Genomic DNA, 20,850 nt, shown 5'->3' on the forward strand with positions numbered 1-20,850 from the left:
CTGAACGTGCTCCATCTCATCTAAAGAACATCTTGGTTGCTTCCAAGTTGTGGCAATTATTAATAAAGCGGCTATAAAATGTGTGTGCTGGTTTTTGTGTTGACGTGTTTTCACCTTATTTGGGTAAATACCAAGGAACATAATTGCTGGAATGTATGTTAAGAGTATGTTTACTTATGTAAGAAACTGCCAAACTATCTTCCAAAGTGGATATACCATTTTGCATTCTCACCAGCAATGAATGGGAGTTTCTGTTGCTCCATCTCCTAGCCAGCATTTGCTGTTGCCAGCGTTTTGGATTTTCACCATTCTAATAGGTTCGTAGTGATAACTTACTGTTTTAGTTTGCAGTTCCCTTAAGAAATATGATGTTGAACACCTTTTCATAAGCTTATTTGTCATTTGTATATCTTTGGTGAGGTATCTGTTCAGATCTTTTGCCATTTTTTTTTCTTTTTCTTTTTTCTTTTCAAGTCCTCACATCTCAGAGATTTTGCCAATTTATTTTTATTTTTTATTTTTTTGAGATGGAGTCTTGCTCTGTTGCCCAGGCTGGAGTGCAGTGGTGCAATCTTGGCTCACTGCAACCTCCGCCTCCCAGGTTCGAGCAATTCTCCTGCCTCAGCCTCTCGAGTAGCTGGGATTACAGGCGTGCACCACCTTGCCTGGTTAATTTTTATATTTTCAGTAGAGATCGGGTTTTGCCACATTGACCAGGCTGGTTTCAAACTCCTGACCTCAAATGATCCACCCGCCTTGGCCTCCCAAAGTTCTGGGATTACAGGTATGAACCACTGCTCCCAGACATGTTGTCAATTTTTAAATTGGGTTAAATAACAGTTCTTTGTAAGATATGTCTTTTGCAAATACTTTCTCCCAGTCTGTGAATTTAATAGACTTATATTCTTATATTTCTTTCTAATATTCTTAATAATATTCTTTTGATGTAATCTTTGTATGTTGCTGGATTTGGTGTGTTATTTTGTTGAGAATTTTTTTCATCCATTTTCATAAAAGATAATGGTTTGTAGTTTTCTTACAATGTTATTGTCTGGTTTTTGTATCAGTGTAATACAGGCCTCATAGAATGTGTTGAAAAGTATTTCCTCCTCTTTTATGTGTTGAAAGACTTTGGTGTTAATTCTTTTTCAGATATTTTGTAGAATGCACTGGTGAAGCTATCTGGTCCTACGCTTTCCTTTGTGATAAGTTTTATAATTATTAATTGTTATGTGTCTATTCTGAATTTCTATTTGTTCTTCAGTCAGTTTTGGTGGTCTGTGTCTTTCCACGAATTTGCTGATCATTTCATCTGAGTTATCTAAAATTTGCCCATACAAGTGTTCACAGTATTCCAGTCTATTCCAGTCTAATCATTTTTCTGTTTCTAAGGTAAGTATTAATGCCTTTTTTTTTTTTTTTTTGAGATGGAGTCTCGCCCTGTCACCAGACTGGAGTGCAGTGGCACTATCTCAGCTCACTGCAACCTCCGACTCCGTGGTTCAAGGGATTCTCCTGCCTTAGCCTCCCGAGTAGCTGAGGTTACAGCCATGCACAACTACGCCCAGCTAATTTTTGTATTTTTAGTAGAGACGGGGTTTCACCACATTGGCCAGGATGGTCTCAATCTCCTGACCTCATGATCCACCCACCTCGGCCTCTGGAAGTGCTGGGATTACAGGCATGAGCCACCACACCCCGCCATGTCCTCTTGTTTATTCTTGGTTTTAGTGATACAAATCTTCTCTCTTATTTCCTGGTCAGTCTAGCTATAATGAAGGTTTGCCAGTTTTATCAGTCATTTCAAATAACTAACTTTTGGGTTTGTTAATTCTTTATGTTGTTTTTATCTTCCCAGTCGCATTTATTTTTCCTCTAATCTTTATTATTTTCTTAATTCTGATTACCTTGGGTTTATTTTGCTCCTTTTTCCCCAGTGTCTTTTTTTTTTTTTAAAGAAATGGGCCTCTCTAAGTTGCCCAGGCTAGAGTGCAGTAGCTATTCACAGGTACAATCATAGCACACTGCAGCCTCAAATTCCTAGCCTCAAGTGATCCTTCCATCTCAGTCTCCTGAGTAGCTAGGACTACAGGCACACAACACCATGCCTGGCCCCCGTGTCTTAAGATGGAAGGTTAGATTGTTGTTTGAAATCTTTCTTTTTAAAAAATATAGGCACTTACAGCTATGAATTTCACTCTAAGCATTAATTTTGCTGTATCCATAAGTTTTGGTATTCTGCATTTTTGTTTTCATTAATATCAAAGCATTTTCTCATTTTTCTTGTGTTTCTTTTTTGACACATTGGTTATTCAAGAGGGTGTTGTTTCATTTCCACATATTTGCCAAATTTGTTATTGATATCTAATTTCATCCCATTGTGAATTTTGACACTCATAAAACCATATCCCAGAATGAGGGCCTCAGAAACAACCTCAGAAGAAAAAGTTTTTCTCTGACCTTCTCCTGCCCTCCTGTCTCTCAGTCCCATTCTCCACCAAGGCTAGCCAGAGACACCTGCAATCTCTCTTCCACAAGGCAGGTCATAGAAACCAGAACCCCTTTTCCCCAAAGCCAGCTATAAAACCTAAAAATATCAATCTAGCCTTTCCTCCATCTTTCTGGGTAAAAACTGGTCATAAAGGATTTTCTGACCTACCTTGTTTGATTGTAGATCTTAAGACTCCGATCCCTGCTGAGAGGACCCTGAACCAGAAGGAAGGAATGAATGCTCACAGAGACCACAAAAAAACTAGACAGTCGCTGGATTTCCCAGTCTTTTTTTTTTTTTGAGATGGAGTTTCATTCTTGTCTCCCAGGCTGGAGTGCAGTGGCGTGATCTCGGCTCACTGCAACCTCTGCCTCCCAGGTTCAAGTGATTCTCCTGCCTCAGCCTCCGGAGTAGCTGGGATTACAGGCGCCCACCGTCACGCCTGGCTGATTTTTGTATTTTTAGTAGAGACAGAGTTTCACCATGTTGGCCAGGCTGGTCCTGAACTGCTGACCTCAGGTGATCCACCTACTTCCGCCTCCCAAAGTGCTGGGATTACAGGCATGAGCCATGGCACCCAGCCCGTTTCCCCACTCTTAGCATTAGGTTATACCCTTTTTGTCAGACCATATTTCCACATGGCTATTCATACTTGAACCTAAGCATAAAAATAGACAATTTCGCCAGGCACGTTGGCTCACACCTGTAATCCCTGCACTTTGGAAGGCTGAGGTAGTTGAATCCCCTGAGGTCAGGAGTTTGAGACCAGTCTGGCCAACATAGTGAAATACAACACCCCGTCTCTACTAAAATACAAAAACTAGCCAGCTGTGGTGGTGGGCGTCTGTAGTCCCAGCTACCCAGGAGGCTGAGGCAGGAGAATTGCTTGAACCCAGGAGGCAGAAAAAAAAGATAATTTCCCCTGTATCTTTAAGTCTTAAAGGCTCCCATGTACAAATCATATACCTTTCTCCTATTAATCTGCCAATTGTTGTGGGAAGTCAGGGACCCCGAACGGAGGGACCGGCTGAAGCCATGGCAGAAGAACATAAATTGTGAAGATTTCATGGACATGTATTAGTTCCCCAAATTAATACTTTCATAATTTCTTATGCCTGTCTTTACTGCAATCTCTGAACATAAATTGTGAAGATTTCATGGACACTTATCACTTCCCCAGTCAATACCCTTGTGATTTCCTACGCCTGTCTTTAATCTCTTAATCACATCATCTTCGTAAGCTGAGGAGGATGAATGTTGCCTCAGGACCCTGTGATGATTGTGTTAACTGCACAAATTGTTTGTAGAGCATGTGTGCTTGAACAATATGAAATCTGGGTGACTTGAAAAAAGGAACAGGACAACAGCAATGTTCAGGGAACAAGGGAGATGGCCTTAGACTCTGACTGTTAGTGAGCCAGGCGGAACAGAGCCATATTTCTCTTCTTTCAAAAGCAAATAGGAGAAATATCACTGAATTCTTTCTTTCTTTCTTTCTTTTTTTTTTTTTTGAGATAGAGTCTCGCTCTATCGCCCAGGCTTGAGTGCAGTGGCGCGATCTTGGCTCACTGCAAGCTCCGCCTCCTGGGTTCACGCCATTCTCCTGCCTCAGCCTCCGGAGTAGCCAGGACTACAGGTACCCACCACCACGCTCGGCTAATTTTTTTGTATTTTTAGTAGAGATGGGGTTTCACCATATTAGCCAGGATGGTCTCGATCTCTGGACCTCATGATCTACCTGCCTCAGCCTCCCAAAGTGCTGGGATTATAGGCATGAGCCACTGTGCCCAGCCAGCCTTTTCACTCTTAAATCCAGATTTTTAATGAATAGTTCTTGGTCTTAATGGAGTCAAATATTTTTGATGGAATCATTGTTTCCCTGTGTGGCTAGTGCTTTCTATGCTGTTTGAGAGTGCTGTGCTTATCTGAGGTTTTATGAAAAGGCAGTGTTGAGAGTTGGCAGGTGGATCTGCTTGCCCAAGGCTGGGAGCAAGAGTCAGTGTAGAGCCAGTTGGGCTTCAAGGCCTTTGCCCAAGACTTTCTGAAAGATGCTTTAAGGTTTTGCTGTGTCAGGGCTACAAGTTCTGCCTTTGAAACTTTCCACATTCTCTAGCAACGTAAGTTCTTTTTCTTTTCTTTTTTTCTTTTTTTCTTTTTTTTTGTTTGAGACAGAGTTTTGCTCTTATTGCCCTTTCTCTCTGACAGGTTTGATGGCAAACCCGTTCCTAATTGCCTGGCTTCTTGGTAGATAAAACCCCCTTCTCTTCCTGGGGCACTAGGTCTATCTTTGGGAATCTTCCCCTATAGGGAGCTACCATGTTCACTGCAGCTCCAAAATGTGGGAAAAAACTTAAATGTCTACCAGCAGAGGAAGGAAGAGTTAAAACAGAGAGAATCCAGGAAACTGAATTCTGTGCACCCACTGCCAATGTGCTGGCAGGAAAGGATGTCCAAGAGACAAGAAAAAGTATTTTGCAGTCTAATAGATTTAGCATGCTTACCTTTTTGTAAAATAAATAACGTACTGTGTGTATTAGTATAAGAAAATTCTTGGCCAGGTGCGGTGGCTCACATCTGCAATCCCAGCACTTTGGGAGGTTGAGGCAGGCGGATCACCTGAGGTCAGGAGTTTGAGACCAGCCTGGCCAACATGTCTCTACTAAAAATACAAAAATTAGAGGGGCATGGTGGTGGGCACCTGTAATCCCAGCTACTTGGGAGGCTGAGACAAGAGAATTGCTTGAACCTGGGAGGCGGAGGTTGCAGTGAGCCGAGATTGCACCACTGCGCTCCAGCCTGGGCAACAAGAGCGGAACTCTGTCTCAAAGGAAAAAAAAAGAAAAGAAAAAGAAGAAATAAAGAAAAGAAAAGAAAGGACAGAAAGAAAAAAGAAAAAAATAAAATTCTGGAAGGACAATATGAATAGTTACCTAGTTGGAGCGGAGGGGTTTGCTCTTGGAAGGGCAGGTACTGAGGGCTGTGGTGAGCCGAGGGGAGATGCTTCACCTTAATTTTATATCTTTAAAAAAAATTGTGGGATTATTTTTGGTTTTAACCTTGTTTGTGTGGTTTATCTTCCTCTGTAATTTTCCTAGTGAAACTAATAAAATAAAACAACACCAAGGCAGGAGGATCTCTTGAGGCCAGGAGCTCGAGAGGAGCCTAGGCAACGTAGTGCAACCCGCCTTCTCTACAAAAAAATAAACAATAGTAGGGCCGGGCGCTGTGGCTCATGCCTATAACCCCAGCACTTTGGGAGGCCGAGGTGGGCGGATCACGAGGTCAGGAGATCGAGACCATCCTAGTCAACATGGTGAAACCCCCAGATCCACTAAAAATACAAAAATTAGCTGGATGTGGTGGCGTATGCCTGTAATCCTAGCTACTCGGGAGGCTGAGGCAGGAGAATCACTTGAACCAGCGAGTCAGAGGTTGCAGTGAGCCAGGATCGCACCACTGCACTCCAGCCTGGCAACAGAGAGAGACTCCATCTCAATAAAGAAATAAATAAATAAAAATAAACAATAATAAATAATAAAACAGGGCAGGGCGTGGTGGCTCATGCCTGTAATCCCAGCACTTTGGGAGGCTGAGGTGAGTAGATCTCTTAAGTCTAGGAGTTCAAGACCAGCCTGGGCAACATGGTGAAACCCTGTCTATACTAAAAATACAAACATCAGCTGGGTGTGGTGGTGCATGCCTGTAGTGCCAGCTACTTGGGCGGCTGAGGTGGGAAGATTGCTTGAGCTTGGGAGGCGGAGGTTGCAGTGAGCTGAGATCATGCCGCTGCACTCCAGCCTGGGCCACAGAGTGAGACCCCATCTCAAAAAAAAAAAAAACACACACACAAACAAACAACAACAACAAAAAAACAAACCTCACACACTTAAAACAAAATTAACACAGGAAGGAGAGATTTTGTCTCAGATGTCTGCGTCCTTACCTTCAGGCCCAGTCTCTGACTTTGTTTTCTAGTGAGATAAAAACGAATAGGCCCCCACATGTCAGAGATGGATGATTTCTTAGAAATCGTGACCCAGTGATCTCCTTTCTCAGGTGATGCAGGGGTGCAGGCCCTCACCTGGAACCTGAAGTTCAGGTTAAAATGTTGGCTTTGCCACTTGTGGGTAAGGTCCCCTTTAGGGAAGTGATTTTCCGTCTCTGAGCCTTCACCCCTGCAAACCCAGCTCCATAGTAATTGTTGTCAGTTTCCTGACTGTTACAACCTACAGAAAAGAAGCTAGAGAAAAGTCACAACAAACAGGAGACAAGTGCAGTCCTCCTATCTGGAGGCGTTAAAATACTTGGGTGGTGCTCAAAGGGCACCAGTGACATTTGTTTGCATCTCAATGGCATTTAAGGATAATCTATGCTGAGCAGCTTTTTTTTTTTTTTTTTTTTTTTTTTTGAGACTGAGTCTGGCTCTGTCGCCCAGGCTGGAGTGCAGTGGCCGGATCTCAGCTCACTGCAAGCTCCACCTTCCGGGTTTACGCCATTCTCCTGCCTCAGCCTCCCGAGTAGCTGGGACCACAGGCGCCCGCCACTTCGCCCGGCTAGTTTTTTGTATTTTTTTAGTAGAGACGGGGTTTCACTGTGTTAGCCAGGATGGTCTCGATCTCCTGACCTCGTGATCCGCCCGTCTCGGCCTCCCAAAGTGCTGGGATTACAGGCTTGAGCCACCGCGCCCGGCCCTGAGCAGCTTATTTTACCAAGCAAGAAGTGAGACCCAGAAAGCAAAGTCTTTTGCCAAAGAGTTCCTTAGGCAGGGGCAGGTTCCAGGACAAAGGAGAGGGTGAAAGCTGCGGGAAGCTTGTCCTTCTCTCCACTAAGGAGACAATTCGCAATCTCCAAAATGCATCTCCTTTCTGGAAACTCTTTATCTCTGCACCTTGAAAGCTATTATCTCTCCAGCCGTTTCTAGATAGGTGGAGAAGAGGTAGAGAACTTAGGCCAAGACTTGTCAAGAATTTCCAAGGGCAATTTGGGAAAAAGATGAGAGGAGTACATGAACATCTGTTCCCAGCTGGGCTCACTGACTCACCCCTGTAATCTTACCACTTTGGGAAGACAAGGCGGGAGGTTTGCCTTCCAGCCAGGAGTTTGAGACCAGCCTAGGCAACATAGCGAGACCCTCATACCCCCGCCACCATGTCTACTAAAAAAGAAAAAAGAAAATAAGCATCTGTCCCTAGGTGGAGGAGGCTTGGTGTTTCTCTTAGGAATACCTGTTTCCATGGAAACATAGGGACGACACCAGTCCCCAGGCCTGAGTTGGCAGCACAGCTCCACTGCACAACCGTGCGGGCTGAGAGCAGTTTCAGCATCCACCCTCCTGGAGCCGTGCTGCTCAGGAGAAATATAATGTGAGCCACATATGTAACGTTACATTTACAGTAATAACATTCAACTAAGAAGAACCAGGTGAAATTGATTTTAATAGTACATTTCATTTTACCCAATATGTCAAAAATGCTGGCCAGGCGCAGTGGCTCATGCCTGTAATCCCAGCACTTTGGGAGGCCAAGGCGGGCAGATCACGAGGTCAGGAGATCCAGACCATCCTGGCTAACACAGTGAAACCCCGTCTCTACTGAAAATACAAAAAATTAGCCAGGCATGGTGGCGGACGGCTGTAGTCCCAGCTACTTGGGAGGCTGAGGCAGGAGAATGGCATGAACCTGGTAGGCGGAGCTTGTAGTGAGCAGAGATTGTGCCACTGCACTCCAGCCTGGGCGACAGAGCGAGACTCCGTCTCAAAAAAAAAAAAAAAAAGAAAAAAGGTTATTTTGACATGTAATGCATATAAAAATCACTGAGATAGGTCACATTCTATTTTCCGTGGTAAATCTCCAAAATCTGTTGTGTGTCGTGTTGTCTACTCACAGCACAACTCAATTCAGCCTCGCCATGTTCAGGTGCACAATCATCGTGTGTGGCCCAGGGCTGCTGTCCTGGACAGCACAGGACAAGTGAACACAAACTCCCTCCCTGCCCTTCTCCTCCCACACCTGCTAGCCTGTAAGAGGAAGCAGCAGCCCTTCCCGGGTTCACTGTGGTAGTTCATGGTGCCTGAGACAGGCCAGAATCCCAGGGCTGCTCCGAGGGAAGGAGCTTAGTCTGGGCTCTGGCCTCCTCTCTCAAAGAAATGGAGATAGGCCCAGCACTTTGAGAGGCTGAGGCAGGAGGGTTGCTTGAGCCCAGGAGTTCAAAACCAGCCTGGGTAACATAGTGAGACTTTGTCTCTACAAAACAACAACAACAAAAATTATCCAAGTATGGTGGCACATGCCTGTAGTCCCAGCTGCTCAGAAGGCTGAGGTGAAAGGATTGCTTGAGCCCCAGAGGTCGAGACTACAGTAAGCTGTGATCGCACCACTGTACTCCAGCCTGGGTGACAGAGGAGACCCTGTCTCAAAAAAAAAGAAAAAAAAAAGAAAAGAAAATGTTTTACCCTCATTTATTTTGTGAAAAACGTCCTTTCTCTCTCTCTCTGTCTCTGTTTCTCTCTCTCTCTCTCCTTTCTTGTTTTTGAGACAGAGTCTTGCTCTGTCACCCAGGCTGCAGTGCGGTGGCACAATCTCAGCTCACTGCAACCTCCGCCTCCCAGGTTCAAGCATTTCTTGTGCCTCAGCCTCCAAGTAGCTGGGATTACAGGCACGCGCCACCACACCTAGCTAATTTTTATATTTTTAGTAGAGATGGTGGTTTCACCATGTTGGTTAGGCTGGTCTCAAACTCCTGGCCTCAAGTGATTCACCCACCTTGGCCTCCCAAGTGCTGGGATTACAGGCACAAGCCACCACGCTTGGCCTATTGGTGATTTTTTTTATTTTTATTTTTAGACGGAGCCTTGCTCTGTTTCCCAGGCTTGAGTGCAGTGGCGCCATCTCAGCAACCTCCGCCTCTCCTGCCTTAGCCTCCCAAGTGGCTGGGACTACAGGCACCCGCCAGCACACCCGGCTAATTTTTGCATTTTTAGTAGACAGAGTTTCACCATGTTGGTCAGGCTGGTCTTGAACTCCTGACCTCAGGTGATCCTCCCGCCTCTGCCTCCAAACATGCTGGGGATTACAGGTGTGAGCAACCATGCCCAGCCGAGGTTTGGGCTTCTAATGATCCCATCAACCAAGTGTGAACAGTCCCTGATGGATAATTTTTTGCCCCCTTTCCTCCCACCTTTTGGAGTCCCCAGTGTTTATTGTTCCCATCTTTGTGTCCATGTGAACCCAATATTTAGCTCCCACTTAACAGAGAGAACACAAGGTATTTGGTTTTCTGTTTCTGCATTAATTTGCTTAAGATAATGGTGTCCAGCTGTATCCATGTTACTGCAAAGAACATGATTTCCTTTTGGTATTTATTTATTTATTTATTTATTTATTTATTTATTTTGAGACAAAGTCTTGCACTTTCGCCCAGGTTGGAGTACAGTGGCGCGGTCTCGGCTCACTGCAAGCTCTGCCTCCAGGGTTCACGCCATTCTCCTGCCTCAGCCTCCCGAGTAGCTGGGACTACAGGTGCTCACCACTACACCTGGCTAATTTTTGTATTTTCAGTAGAGATTGGGTTTCACCATGTCAGCCAGGCTGGTCTTGAACTCCTGACCTCAGGTGATCCACCCTCTTTGGCCTCCCAAAGTGCTGGGATTACAGGCGTGAGCCATGGTGCCAGGCCAATTACTGTATTTTTAGTAGAGATGGGGGTTTTACCATGTTGGCTAGGCTAGTCTCAAACTCCTGACCTAAAGTGATCTGCCTGCCTCGGCCTCCCAAAGTGCTGGGATTAGAGGTGTGAGCCACCATGCCCGGCCAGCATTGTCCTATTTACTTCAGTTTACATGCTACTAGGAAACCCTGGAACTTGATCAGTCCATCCAAATTCAAGAGAAACAGGCTCTGATATGGCACGAATCTGATTCTTGACTCACCACCATCTGTGTGCTAGGTAGGCACAACGGTGGGCACAACGGTCGCTGCTTTGTAAGAGCTCATTTCATCATGAAAACATCACGTGGGGTACATGGTAATAATGAGGACTGGGATGAGGAAACGGAGCAGTGGAGAGTTCCATGTAACCGAGTGACGCTGAAGCTCAACTCTCCTCCAGGGCATGTTCTCTTGGAGTCTGCAGCACCCAACGAGGACAGGAGGGACACATTTGGGATGCAAAGATGTTTCCTTTTCCATCTGTAACTAATTCATGTATGGACATGCCCTTCAAAACAACACTCCCTGATGACTAATGATGTTCAGATTGGTTCTACACTACTCTGAGCCATCCTTGGTAATCTTGCGTAATATTTCTCGAAGCCCTGATTTAGGCACGCTCATCTCAACAATTCTGCAAGGCCAGGGGAGCAGATGAAGAAAAATCTCTATGCTCTCAAGGGAAGCTAGAAAAGTGTTCGTTGACGGCTCTTGGGAACATCCCTTCCCAGAGAACGACGGTATTAGGGAGGCGGACCTTGCAATGTGATAACAAGGGGCTTACCTGGGTGGGTCCCTTGGAGCATTTTAACAAGCCTTCCAGGAGGTAATCTGTTTCCACTGACGCTCCCAGTGGACAGCGAGCTCGGCTCATGGCTTCAGACAGTGAGTTCTTTCTGAGGGTCAGGAGGGCTTCCTTTCTGGAAGTGGGAGAAGCTGGGGAACTGGCTCGAAGCCTCTCTTTTGGTGACGTATCGTGGACTGTCAGTGGCAGGTCCTGCCTGATGTGGCTAGCTTAAAGTTTACTGTCTAACATGACATTCAGTGCTGAGGCTTAAAAAGGGGAAGGCTCAGGAGTTCAAGACCAGCCTGGGCAAATAGTGAGATGTTGTCTGTACAAAAGCTTTTTTTTTGTTTGTTTGTTTGAGACGGAGTCTTGCACTGTTGCCCAGGCTGGAGTGCAGTGGCACGATCTCAGCTCACTGCAAGCTCCGCCTCCTGGGTTCACGCCATTCTCCTGCCTCAGCCTCCCAAGTAGCTGGGACTACAGGTGCCCGCCACCACGCCCAGCTAATTTTTTGTACTTTTAGTAGAGACGGGGTTTCACCGTGTTAGCCAGGATGGTCTCGATCTCCTGACCTCGTGATCCACCCACTTCGGCCTCCCAAAGTGCTGGGATTACAGGCATGAGCCACCGCGCCCAGCCTCTACAAAAGTTTTTTTTTTTTAAATTAGCCAGGTGTGGTGTGCATCTCTAATCCCAGCTACTCGGGAGGCTGAGGTGGGAGGATCGCTTGAGCCCAGAAGGTCAAGGCTGCAATTACCTGTGATCATGCCACTGCACTCTAGCCTGGGCGATAAAGTGGGACCCTGTCTTGATTAAAAACAAACAAACAAAAAACAATAAAAAAAAGAAGGCTTAAAAAATAAAGGCTGAGAAATCAAGCCAAACCCTTAAAGCCACCTTCGATGAGTTCAAAAAGTGGAAGACATCCATGCGTGGTGCAGTTCTTTTTCAAAATGGAAAGTGCAGAAAAGCGGAAAATTTCCCTTTTGCAGGGCGGGGCGGCACTCCTGGGAGCTCTGGATTTGGGCAGAGGCACTTTCTCCTCTGCTACGAAAGGGAGGTCTTTCAGGGGAACGCAGCCTTAGCTTCTTTGCTTGGGTTGTGTTTCATTCCTCTAAGTGAATTCTATTTTGAGCTGAGTCACCAGTTAATACTGAGTTCAAGTCTGATGGACTCAGGGGGCCCAAGGCTCAAATTGAGGGCTGGGGCTTTCCCGGGTCGTAAGGGAAAATACAAAGTAATGCATAACAACATCTCGATTTTAGGTTTTTCTCCCATTAAACACAAAAATTTACTTATGTTTTGTTTTCTGGCATCTCTTAATATTTGTATATTTTGGGTTTTAGCAAAGGACAAAAGTAACTTATGAGCAAACAGTGCTTGTTAGGAGGAGCCCTGTAAGAGTCCATCTCACTCACATCAGTGTCTGGACATGTGTCTGAACATTGTAGCTATATTTTACGTTTCAGATGCTTCCAAACTGTTTGGGGTGCTCTGACTTTTCTGGTATCCATAAGACATGCAGGTGGAACCCCCGAGTTGGAGCTGAAGGGAGTCTGGGCACAGCCTGAGTCCATTTCACGGGATTCTGCAGAGGGGCCCAGTGGCAGCATTTTGGGGTGGATGCCGAGTCCATCATATTTGGACTCACTATTGACTTGTGACTCAGCTCAAAATAGAATTCACTCAGAGGAATACAACACAACCCACATGGCAGGGGAGAGTGAGGAGGCCCCTACCAAGTGGCCTAAGCTTCGTGCAGGGCAGCAGACCCCTTCCTTTGGGGAGGCTGCGGGCCCTCTGCTGAGCTGGGATAGGAGGTAAAGTCTTGGATCTCACAGCTCAGCCAGCGGTCCTCTGAGTGTTCCTTCTCTTGCCTCACACTGTGTAGCTGTCGCGGAACCTGAGCGAGGCCGGAGGCGCAGGAGGACCAAGTTTGACAAATATCAATACATGATTCTTATAGAGGCCTTCCAAACAGACCCCTATCCTGGAATTACTGTCAGAGAAGAACTGGCCAGAAAAACACAGATTCCCGAGCCACAAATCCAGGTAAAGTATAAATGTAGCTATTTCTGTCTCTCTAACTGGGAAGAGGGAGCATATATTGTACGTCTGTTTTTCCACAGGCTTAAAAACCATTTTTGAGTTAATTTTCTCAATATCCCTGTGAGGTCAGTATTATCCGCATTCACTGGATTGGGAAAATAAAGATAAGCAAGGTTTAGTAATTTAGGTTACAACTCTGGAAAGGGTGGTGTCTAAATTGGTTTATGTGGGTTATAGCTGTCAAATAGTTACCATATTACAAATTAAAGTTGCCAAACTGGGCTGGGTGCAGTGGCTTATGCATGCAATCCCAGCAGTTTGGGAGGTGAAGGTGAATGGATCACTTGAGTCCAAAAGTTTGAGACCAGCTTGGGCCACATGGTGAAACCTTATCTTTACAAAAAAAAGAAAACACCAAAAGTTAGCTGAGTGTGGTGGCATGCACCTGTGGTCCCAGCTACTCAGGAGGCTGAAGTGGGAGGATCACCTGAGCCCAAGAGGTTGAGGCTGCAGCGAGCTGTGATTTTGGTACTATACTCCAGCCTAGGTGACACGGGGAGATCCTGTCTCAAAAAAAAAAAAAGAAAAGAAAAGAAAGCAAATAGCGAACAAACAAAAATAATGTAAAACTGGAAAGTTTTCACTAATACACTAAAAAAAAAAAAAAAACCTATTACATCATAACCTAAGTAACATTTTTTTCAAGAAAATCAACTGTATCGTCAAAGCCAGAACATGTAGCAAGAGAAATGGCATCAGAAGACTAGGGAATAGAAAATTCTCAGATGTTGCGAATTTCATCCTTGCCCCACCTCATGCAGCCTCTGGAAAAATCCACTCAGAGAATAGGGAGTGAAAAGGCAGAGGCAAATCACTGAGTGTGATACAGACACAGTTGTAGCCTCACAGGAACCCCTGGAAGTGGGGGGATCCCTGATGCTCCCAGGGCTCGCATGGGATTTGGTCCTCTGGGTCTCAGCCTCGAGGCACATTGTAGTCATTCAGGGCACCGAGTCTGTATCCCAGGAGGTCTGAGGTGATGAGTCTGGTGCAGCCTGGGAATTTTCATCTCCCTGCCCCCAGGTGATTGACGCGTGCAGCCAAGTTTGACAGTGGCTGCCCAAAATGAACTCTCTGAGTCCCTGAGAGTGGAGGCTGAGAACGCACAGGTTACTTGAGAAGCTCGCCAGGTGATTCTGATGTGTAGCTAGGACTGGACCAAAGCTTTTCAACTCTAGACTCCATCAGTGCCCCGCCCCAAAGCACTGGAATCAGAATCTTTGGGAGCCTGGCCCAGGCATGTCTAAGTGTTTCAGCTCCATGTGACTCCAGCACGCAGACCTCAGGCCCTACACATGGGGCTTTTGGCTGTGACTGCTCGTTGTCATCAACTGGAAAGCCTTACTGTGGACTAAGCTGTACAATGCGTGTCCAATTTACTAGTCTAGGCCTCAAGCCCTGGGCCCAGGGAGTTCTGAGATTCCCCCAGGCGGTTCTCAGGTGCAGCAGAGTTAAATCATCCACACCTGCCTCACAGGGGCAAGGGGTGACCTATCTCACCCCGTCTTCTCTGTCTGCTATTGTGACACCCCCTCCTCCAGCCATCAGCCCCTATCTCCCTAGTCATCTGAGAGCTTCTCCCAGGCAGCTATTGTTTCTATTCCCTTTTTTCTTCCTTCTTGCCTTTGAGAGGTGCTTGATAAAGATGGTGCAATAAGTCAGGACCTAACCAAGTAAGAATGAACATCTACTGAGGATTTGCTACGTGCAAGGTGCTCTGTGAAGAATTTTATTTAAAAAATCTATATAACCCCAGAGATATTTAAACCAACACAACCTAGAGGGGAAAGGTTTGACCAGAGAATCAAGAACATGGTAGAGCAGGGTGAGGGTGGGGACGGGGTAGGGTTTTTAAATGTTGGAATTAGTAGCTAGAGTAATTTCCATAGCTTCTTTCCTGTGGATCTCTCCTGATCCAACTTTACAAAGTGTTTGCTAGGAGACAGGAAAGTTGAGCTAGCCCTAAGGGTTGGAAGCAAAGAGGATGACAGCCTTATCTGCTGGCCGTAGGAAAATGCAACTGTGCGGGAGGGAGTCCGCAGTCTGCTAGATCTTTATCACAGCACCCCCAGCCCGCTAGATCTTTATCACAGCACCCACAGACTTTCCACTCCTTGTGTCCTGGAAGCCCAAACACCCCTACTAGGTGGGTGTGATTTCATGACCACTTTACAGACAAAAGAACTGGCCTCAAAAGTTCAGTAAATGGTTTGGGGTTATGGCTGGCTCTTGCTCGTATTTCCTGGAACTGAAATGGGAAACCTCAAAATCCTGCAGCTTAGATGTGACACTGCATGTCCCTTCAGGGGGCACTTGGGAGACACAGGTAATTTGACCCCGAGGGTCTGGCAGAGTTTGCTGCATAGGAAGACAGCTCTGTGCTTGCAGAGGCCCTTTTAAAAAATTTAAATAGCCAGACATGGTGGCTCATGCCTGTAATCCCAGCACTTTGGGAGTGGGTGGATCACCTGAGGTCAGGAGTTTGATACCAGCCTGCCAAAATGGTGAAACCCCATCTTTACTAAAAAATAAAAAAAAAATTAGCTGAGCGTGGTGGCAGGCGCCTGTAATCCCAGCTACTTGGAAGGCTATGGCAGGAGAATCCCTTGAATCCAGAGGCAGAGGTTGCGGTGAGCGGAGATCACACCACAGCACTTCAGCCTGGGCAACAAGAGCAAGACTCCGTCTCAAAAAAAAAAAAAAAAAAAAAAAAGAAAAAAATTAAATAAAAAATTTTCTTTCTTTTCAAATCCTTAAAAGTTCCTAAAGCAAAGGCCCTGAGGGAGGAAGGCAGGCTGGGTTTGGTGAGCAGCCAGCAGCTGGGCTGGCTGGGGCTGGGTGTGTCCAGAGGTTACCGGAATGCCAGGCTGAGAATTGGGTCTTTGTCTTGTAATCAGCAGGTGAGTTGTTTGTGTTGTCACTGCACTGCTCAGTCTGAGGCCTTTGGAGCTGCCTGGAGGCTGGGACAGGGAAGAGGCTGCCCTTGTGCTCCTGGGGGCCTGGCTGAGCCCTCCCAGGACTCATGACTCAACTTTTTGAGTGATTTTGATGCCCTGCCCCAAAATTCAGGAGGAGAAGGGGCTGACTGTTTTGGGAAAGGAGACGTGTGTTTTGCACACAGGATATTTTGTTTGGGAAAAGGAGATGTGTGTTTTGCACACAGGATATATTTGCCTGAGATAGAATCAAAGAAGGAACCCACAGGGACTGAAACTGAACTAAAGCTGGGTGCAGTGGTTCACGCCTGTAATCCCAGCACTTTGGGAGGCCCAGGCAGGCAGATCACCTGAAGTCAGGAGTTCAAGATCAGCCTGGCCAACATGGTGAAACCTTATGTCTACTAAAAATACAAAAATTAGCCAGACGTGGTGGTACATACCTGTAATACCAGCTACTTGGAAGGCTGAGACAGGAGAATCTCTTGAATCCCGGAGGTCGAGGTAGCAGTGAGCTGAGATGGGGCCACTGCACTCCAGGGCAATAGAGTAAGACAACCAATGTCTCAGGAAAAAAAAAAAAGGAAAGAAAGAAAAGAAACTGAACTAAGATATTTGTGGTGGCAAGAGGCATTTACTCAGAGGGGTGTCTATTTTATGCATTGCTGTTGTGGGCATGAGACCGCCCCCATGAGAACAGGCAAAAGCTGTTTTTGTTTTGTTTTTTGAGACAGTGTCTTGCTCTGTGGCCCAGGCTGGAGTGCAGTGGAGCAATCTTGGCTCACTGCAACCTCAGCCTCCCAGGCTCAACTGATTCTCCTGCCTTAGTCTCCCGAGTAGCTGAGATTACAGGCACCCACCACCATGCCCAGCTCATTTTTGTATTTTCAGTAGACATAAGTTTATCCCCGTGTTGACGGGGCTGGTCTTGAACTCCTGATCTCAAACGACCCACCCGTTTTGGCCTCCCAAAGTGCTGGGATTACAGGCATGAGCCACCCTGCAGGGCTGCAAAAGCTGTTTATTCAGATCTTGCTACTGCAAGGGAGTCAGTCACTGCTGGCGTTTGCAGAGATTCCCAGCAGGTCTAGGAGTGGGAAGCTGCATCCTGGGACAAGGGAAGTCCCAGGAAGGCTCTGAGGGAGGCTGTGGGCCTGGGGGAGCTGAGGTGGCCGACTAGTCCGGGTCGTTCTATGGGATTGGTAGGGCAGCACATCTAGCTTTCCTTCGTTGGTTCCGGGTTGGAAGGAAGCGAAGAGGGTGTGTAAGTGAAAAGCAGGGGAGAGCAGTTCCGCACAGAGGCTGCAGAGGCATGGGTCCAGGTCCTGGTGTTGCAGGTGGCCTGGCCCACGTGGTGTCAGTTTGTATAGTCAGGCCCTCGCCTTCTTCCCGGGGCTGGGCAGGACACGGTACGTTTTTAATAACGTCTTTGATAATACTGAATGTATGTTTAAAAGGGGGGCAGTTACACGATGAATAACAATGTTTTAAGAAGGCAAAGATCCTCACGGCTTTAAAAACAAAAACAAAATCTGTCTGATAGAACAGAAGAGGTGTTTTTGAGAGAGGACAGGGATAGCAAAGGATAAACTGCATTTGGCAGGTAGAGAAGCGGTCCCAGGAAGGTGTCGGCACACAGGACACTCAGAAGGGCTGGGGCGCAGGACAGCCGTGCGGCCGCAAGGTGGGGCTTTGGGGAGAGTTGGCTGGAAGGAAGGTGGGCCACACGGAGAGGTTTGAATCAGCCTGGCCAAGGAGTTTGCTCCTGCTCTGGGCTCCAGGGGTTGTTTTATTTGGTAGGTGTTTAACCCCAGTCACATGCTACTTGGTGATAATTATGGGAATGGGCTTGATTAGAAAATGCCTTTTTTTCCCTCTCTCTCCTTCCCTCCCCATCTCCGTCTCTCCTTCGTGCCCTCCCAGGTTTGGTTTCAGAACCGGAGAGCTCATATACCGAAGAGAAGCCAGAGGAGGCCCAGCGTGGAGGCAGCCTGGGCGCAGACCCCGATCCTAGGCCCCGGTCAGTGCGGTGTGCTGGCCCCTGACTACTCCTGCCAGCAGGGCTTCCCAGGGGTCCCGAGCAACGTGGGCAGCTTCTCTTGGGAATCGGAGGTCGCTTCGGGCCAAACTCTCCTCTGGGGGCACGCTGGTGTCCCGGGCACCAATGTGGCCCCCACTGACCAGGAGATGGCAGTCAGCGCGCCGGGCCAGCCTTACGCAGACGTCCCTTGCTCTCTGACCTCGGGCTCAGCACTGCTTCCATGTCCCACTTGCCACCAGCCCTTGCCGCACCTGGAAGCTGACAGTGCTGGGCAAGTTCGTTCCGGGGCACCGGGCTTGCTCTTCGCGCCCGGGGCCTGGGTCCTGCGGGAGCCAGGGCCGCGCCTTCCCGCCGCAGAGCAGCAGCCGAGGTGGGGCTGGGAGCCAGGGGAGGCGCCTGGGTGCTCGGGGACCTGGGACGAACCCTCTCCGTCCCCGCTCCAGCAGCTCTGGCCCCACCCCGCGTCCTGGGCTCTTTCCTGGCGGCAGCCACAGCCACAGCCTTCGCAGGGTCTCGCTGAGCGCTAGGAGCAGATTCATTCTCTTCCTCCTGAATCCAACCCGTGCGGGAGGCCCCAGCATCCCCGCCCCAGCGGCGGCTGTGGGGTCTGCACCTCTCGGGGCTGCACAGCAAACCCCTGGAAATGACCTGTCAGTGTCGGGCGATGGGAGACAGATGAACTACGCTAGGGCTCATCGTGAGAGTTCACGTTAGGGAAACTGAAGAGGAATATCACGATTTATATAACTTTGTCATAGAAAGGGTCCCAGACGTACTTTTCAGGGAAATGAAGCTGTTAGGGCGGAAGGGCCTCGGGGTGCATGAGACCTAGGGGTTTTCCTTAGATAGGATAAGAAAGGATTGACTTTATAAACTCGTCTGTCCTTCCATTTATTAACCGTGTAAACATGGAGCACTTACAATGTACAAGGTCCACTAGAGAGAAGGGGCACGGCAAGGTGAGGACAACTTCGTAGAAATGTATTATTTTGTAATCAGTAAAGAGCAATGATTTCTACTCGCCATTTCTGTGTCCCGCTGATGCTCCCTCTTCTCTGCCTCGTGGTGACTTCTCCCGGCCTGGCGTTTGTGCTGCTCCCTGATCCTTGCTTCTGCAGCTTTAACCAACCTTCTTTTCCCCGCGTGCAGCCAGATGGAGTTCTTTCTGGAGGTTAAGCCTGTCCCTGCCGCTGGGCAGTTTTCTGAAACAGTCCCCTCCCTGCCACTCACCTTTCGGGGCCTAACAGTAATCTCCACAGTAAAATTTAAGGGTGGGTCTGAGTAGAGAGAAAGAAATACATTTCTTCTGTCTAAGGGTTCACAGGGTCTAGCATATAGTGTTTCTGCCCCGTGCAACGTTTGTCCAGTCATGCTGAGAGAGAGGGAGACGGAAAGAGAGAAGGGGGATGGAGGAAGGGGAGAACGCCAGCACAAAGGTGATTCACCTGACAGGGAGGGTGGACAGTGCTCCCTCGTCGTCCAGGAAATAAAGACCCCTTTCATTTTTTCAGGAGACCACACCTTTGGGGTTACTGAATAAGGATCTGGTGTAAGTCAGAGATGAAATTAGGGAGACAAGTGACCTGACACAGTCTAAAACCAGAAGCCAAGCTCAGTGCTGCTTGTCCACAGGAATGCTTGTCACTACCATGTTTTTTGTTTTGTTTTGTTTTTGAGGCAAAGTCTTGCTCTTGTAACCCAGGCTGGAATGCAATTGGAATGCAATGACATGATCTCGGCTCACTGCAACCTCCGCCTGCCAAGTTCAAGCAATTCTCCTGCCTCAGCCTCCCGAGTAGCTGGGATTACGGGCGTGTGCCACCACACCCGGCTAATTTTTGTATTTTTAGTAGAGACAGGGTTTCACCATGTTGGCCAGGCTGGTCTCAAACTTTTGACCTCAGGTGAGCCACCTGCCTCAACCTCCCAAAGTGCTGGGATTACAGGCGTGAGCCATTGCACCTAGCCTGTTTTGTTGTTGTTGTTGTTGTTGTTGTTGTTGTTTTGAGACAAGTCTCCCTGTGTCGCCCAGGCTGGAGTGCAATGGCATGATCTCAGCTCACTGCAACCTCCGCCTCCCGATTTCAAGTGATTATCCTGCCTCAGCCTCCCGACTAGCTGGGATTACAGGCATGTGCCACCACACCAGGCTAATTTTTATATTTTTAGTAGAGACGGGGTTTAGCCATATTGGCCAGGCTGATCTCGAACTCAAGTGATCCTCCTGCCTCTGCCTCCCAAAGTGCTGGGATTACAGGCGTGAGTCACCATACTCCCATGTTTTATCCCCAGGTTACCTTATCAACCTGGGAAGTTAGGAAAGAGCTGACACATTCGGGCATTGAGCATGTAACTGACATGTAATTGTGCATGTAATCCATCTCTCCTCCCCATTTGTCTGATGCAGGGATTGGTCGGTGGGGTGGGGCTCCTGGCTGTCAGGCTCTGGCTACACAGCCTGAAGTCCAACACTGGACCTACATCATTGCTGCAGGCTCTGATGCCGAAGGGCTCATGTGTTCATCAGTAGACATCTTTGGAGTTGCAGCTCCTGCACATCTATGGCCACTTACCTTCCTAAAATGACAGTCTAAGCTGAAGCGGGCTATAAGATTTCCCACCAGACTGTGAGATCCTGGAAGGCAGAGTCCCACAGTCCAGTGTACCGTGATCACTTTCAGGAATCTGTTGAGTGAGGAGAGGTTCTGGATATCTCATTGCCAATGCCACAAGAAGGCATGAGAGCAGAGCTGCCCGGCAGCGGGAATGGGCAGCAGTCA

General features: G+C 47.6%; 1 protein-coding gene across 2 annotated transcripts in view; it reads left to right on the forward strand.

Moving 5' to 3' along the window:
- LOC126936845 (double homeobox protein 4-like protein 2) overlaps window positions 1-19,358 on the forward strand; it is a 93,905-nt gene extending 74,547 nt beyond the window's left edge. For both annotated transcript variants that reach the window (XM_050759640.1, XM_050759639.1), the window contains 2 exons: window positions 12,876-13,036; window positions 17,953-19,358. In XM_050759640.1, coding sequence (XP_050615597.1) covers window positions 12,938-13,036; window positions 17,953-18,597 — 744 coding nt within the window. In that variant the 5' untranslated portion in view covers window positions 12,876-12,937 and the 3' untranslated portion in view covers window positions 18,598-19,358. The remainder of the gene's footprint in view (window positions 1-12,875; window positions 13,037-17,952) is intronic.
- The last annotated feature ends 1,492 nt before the right edge of the window (window positions 19,359-20,850 follow it).

The sequence above is a fragment of the Macaca thibetana genome, chromosome 15, assembly GCF_024542745.1.
Source record: "Macaca thibetana thibetana isolate TM-01 chromosome 15, ASM2454274v1, whole genome shotgun sequence".
NCBI classification, from domain to species: domain Eukaryota; kingdom Metazoa; phylum Chordata; class Mammalia; order Primates; family Cercopithecidae; genus Macaca; species Macaca thibetana.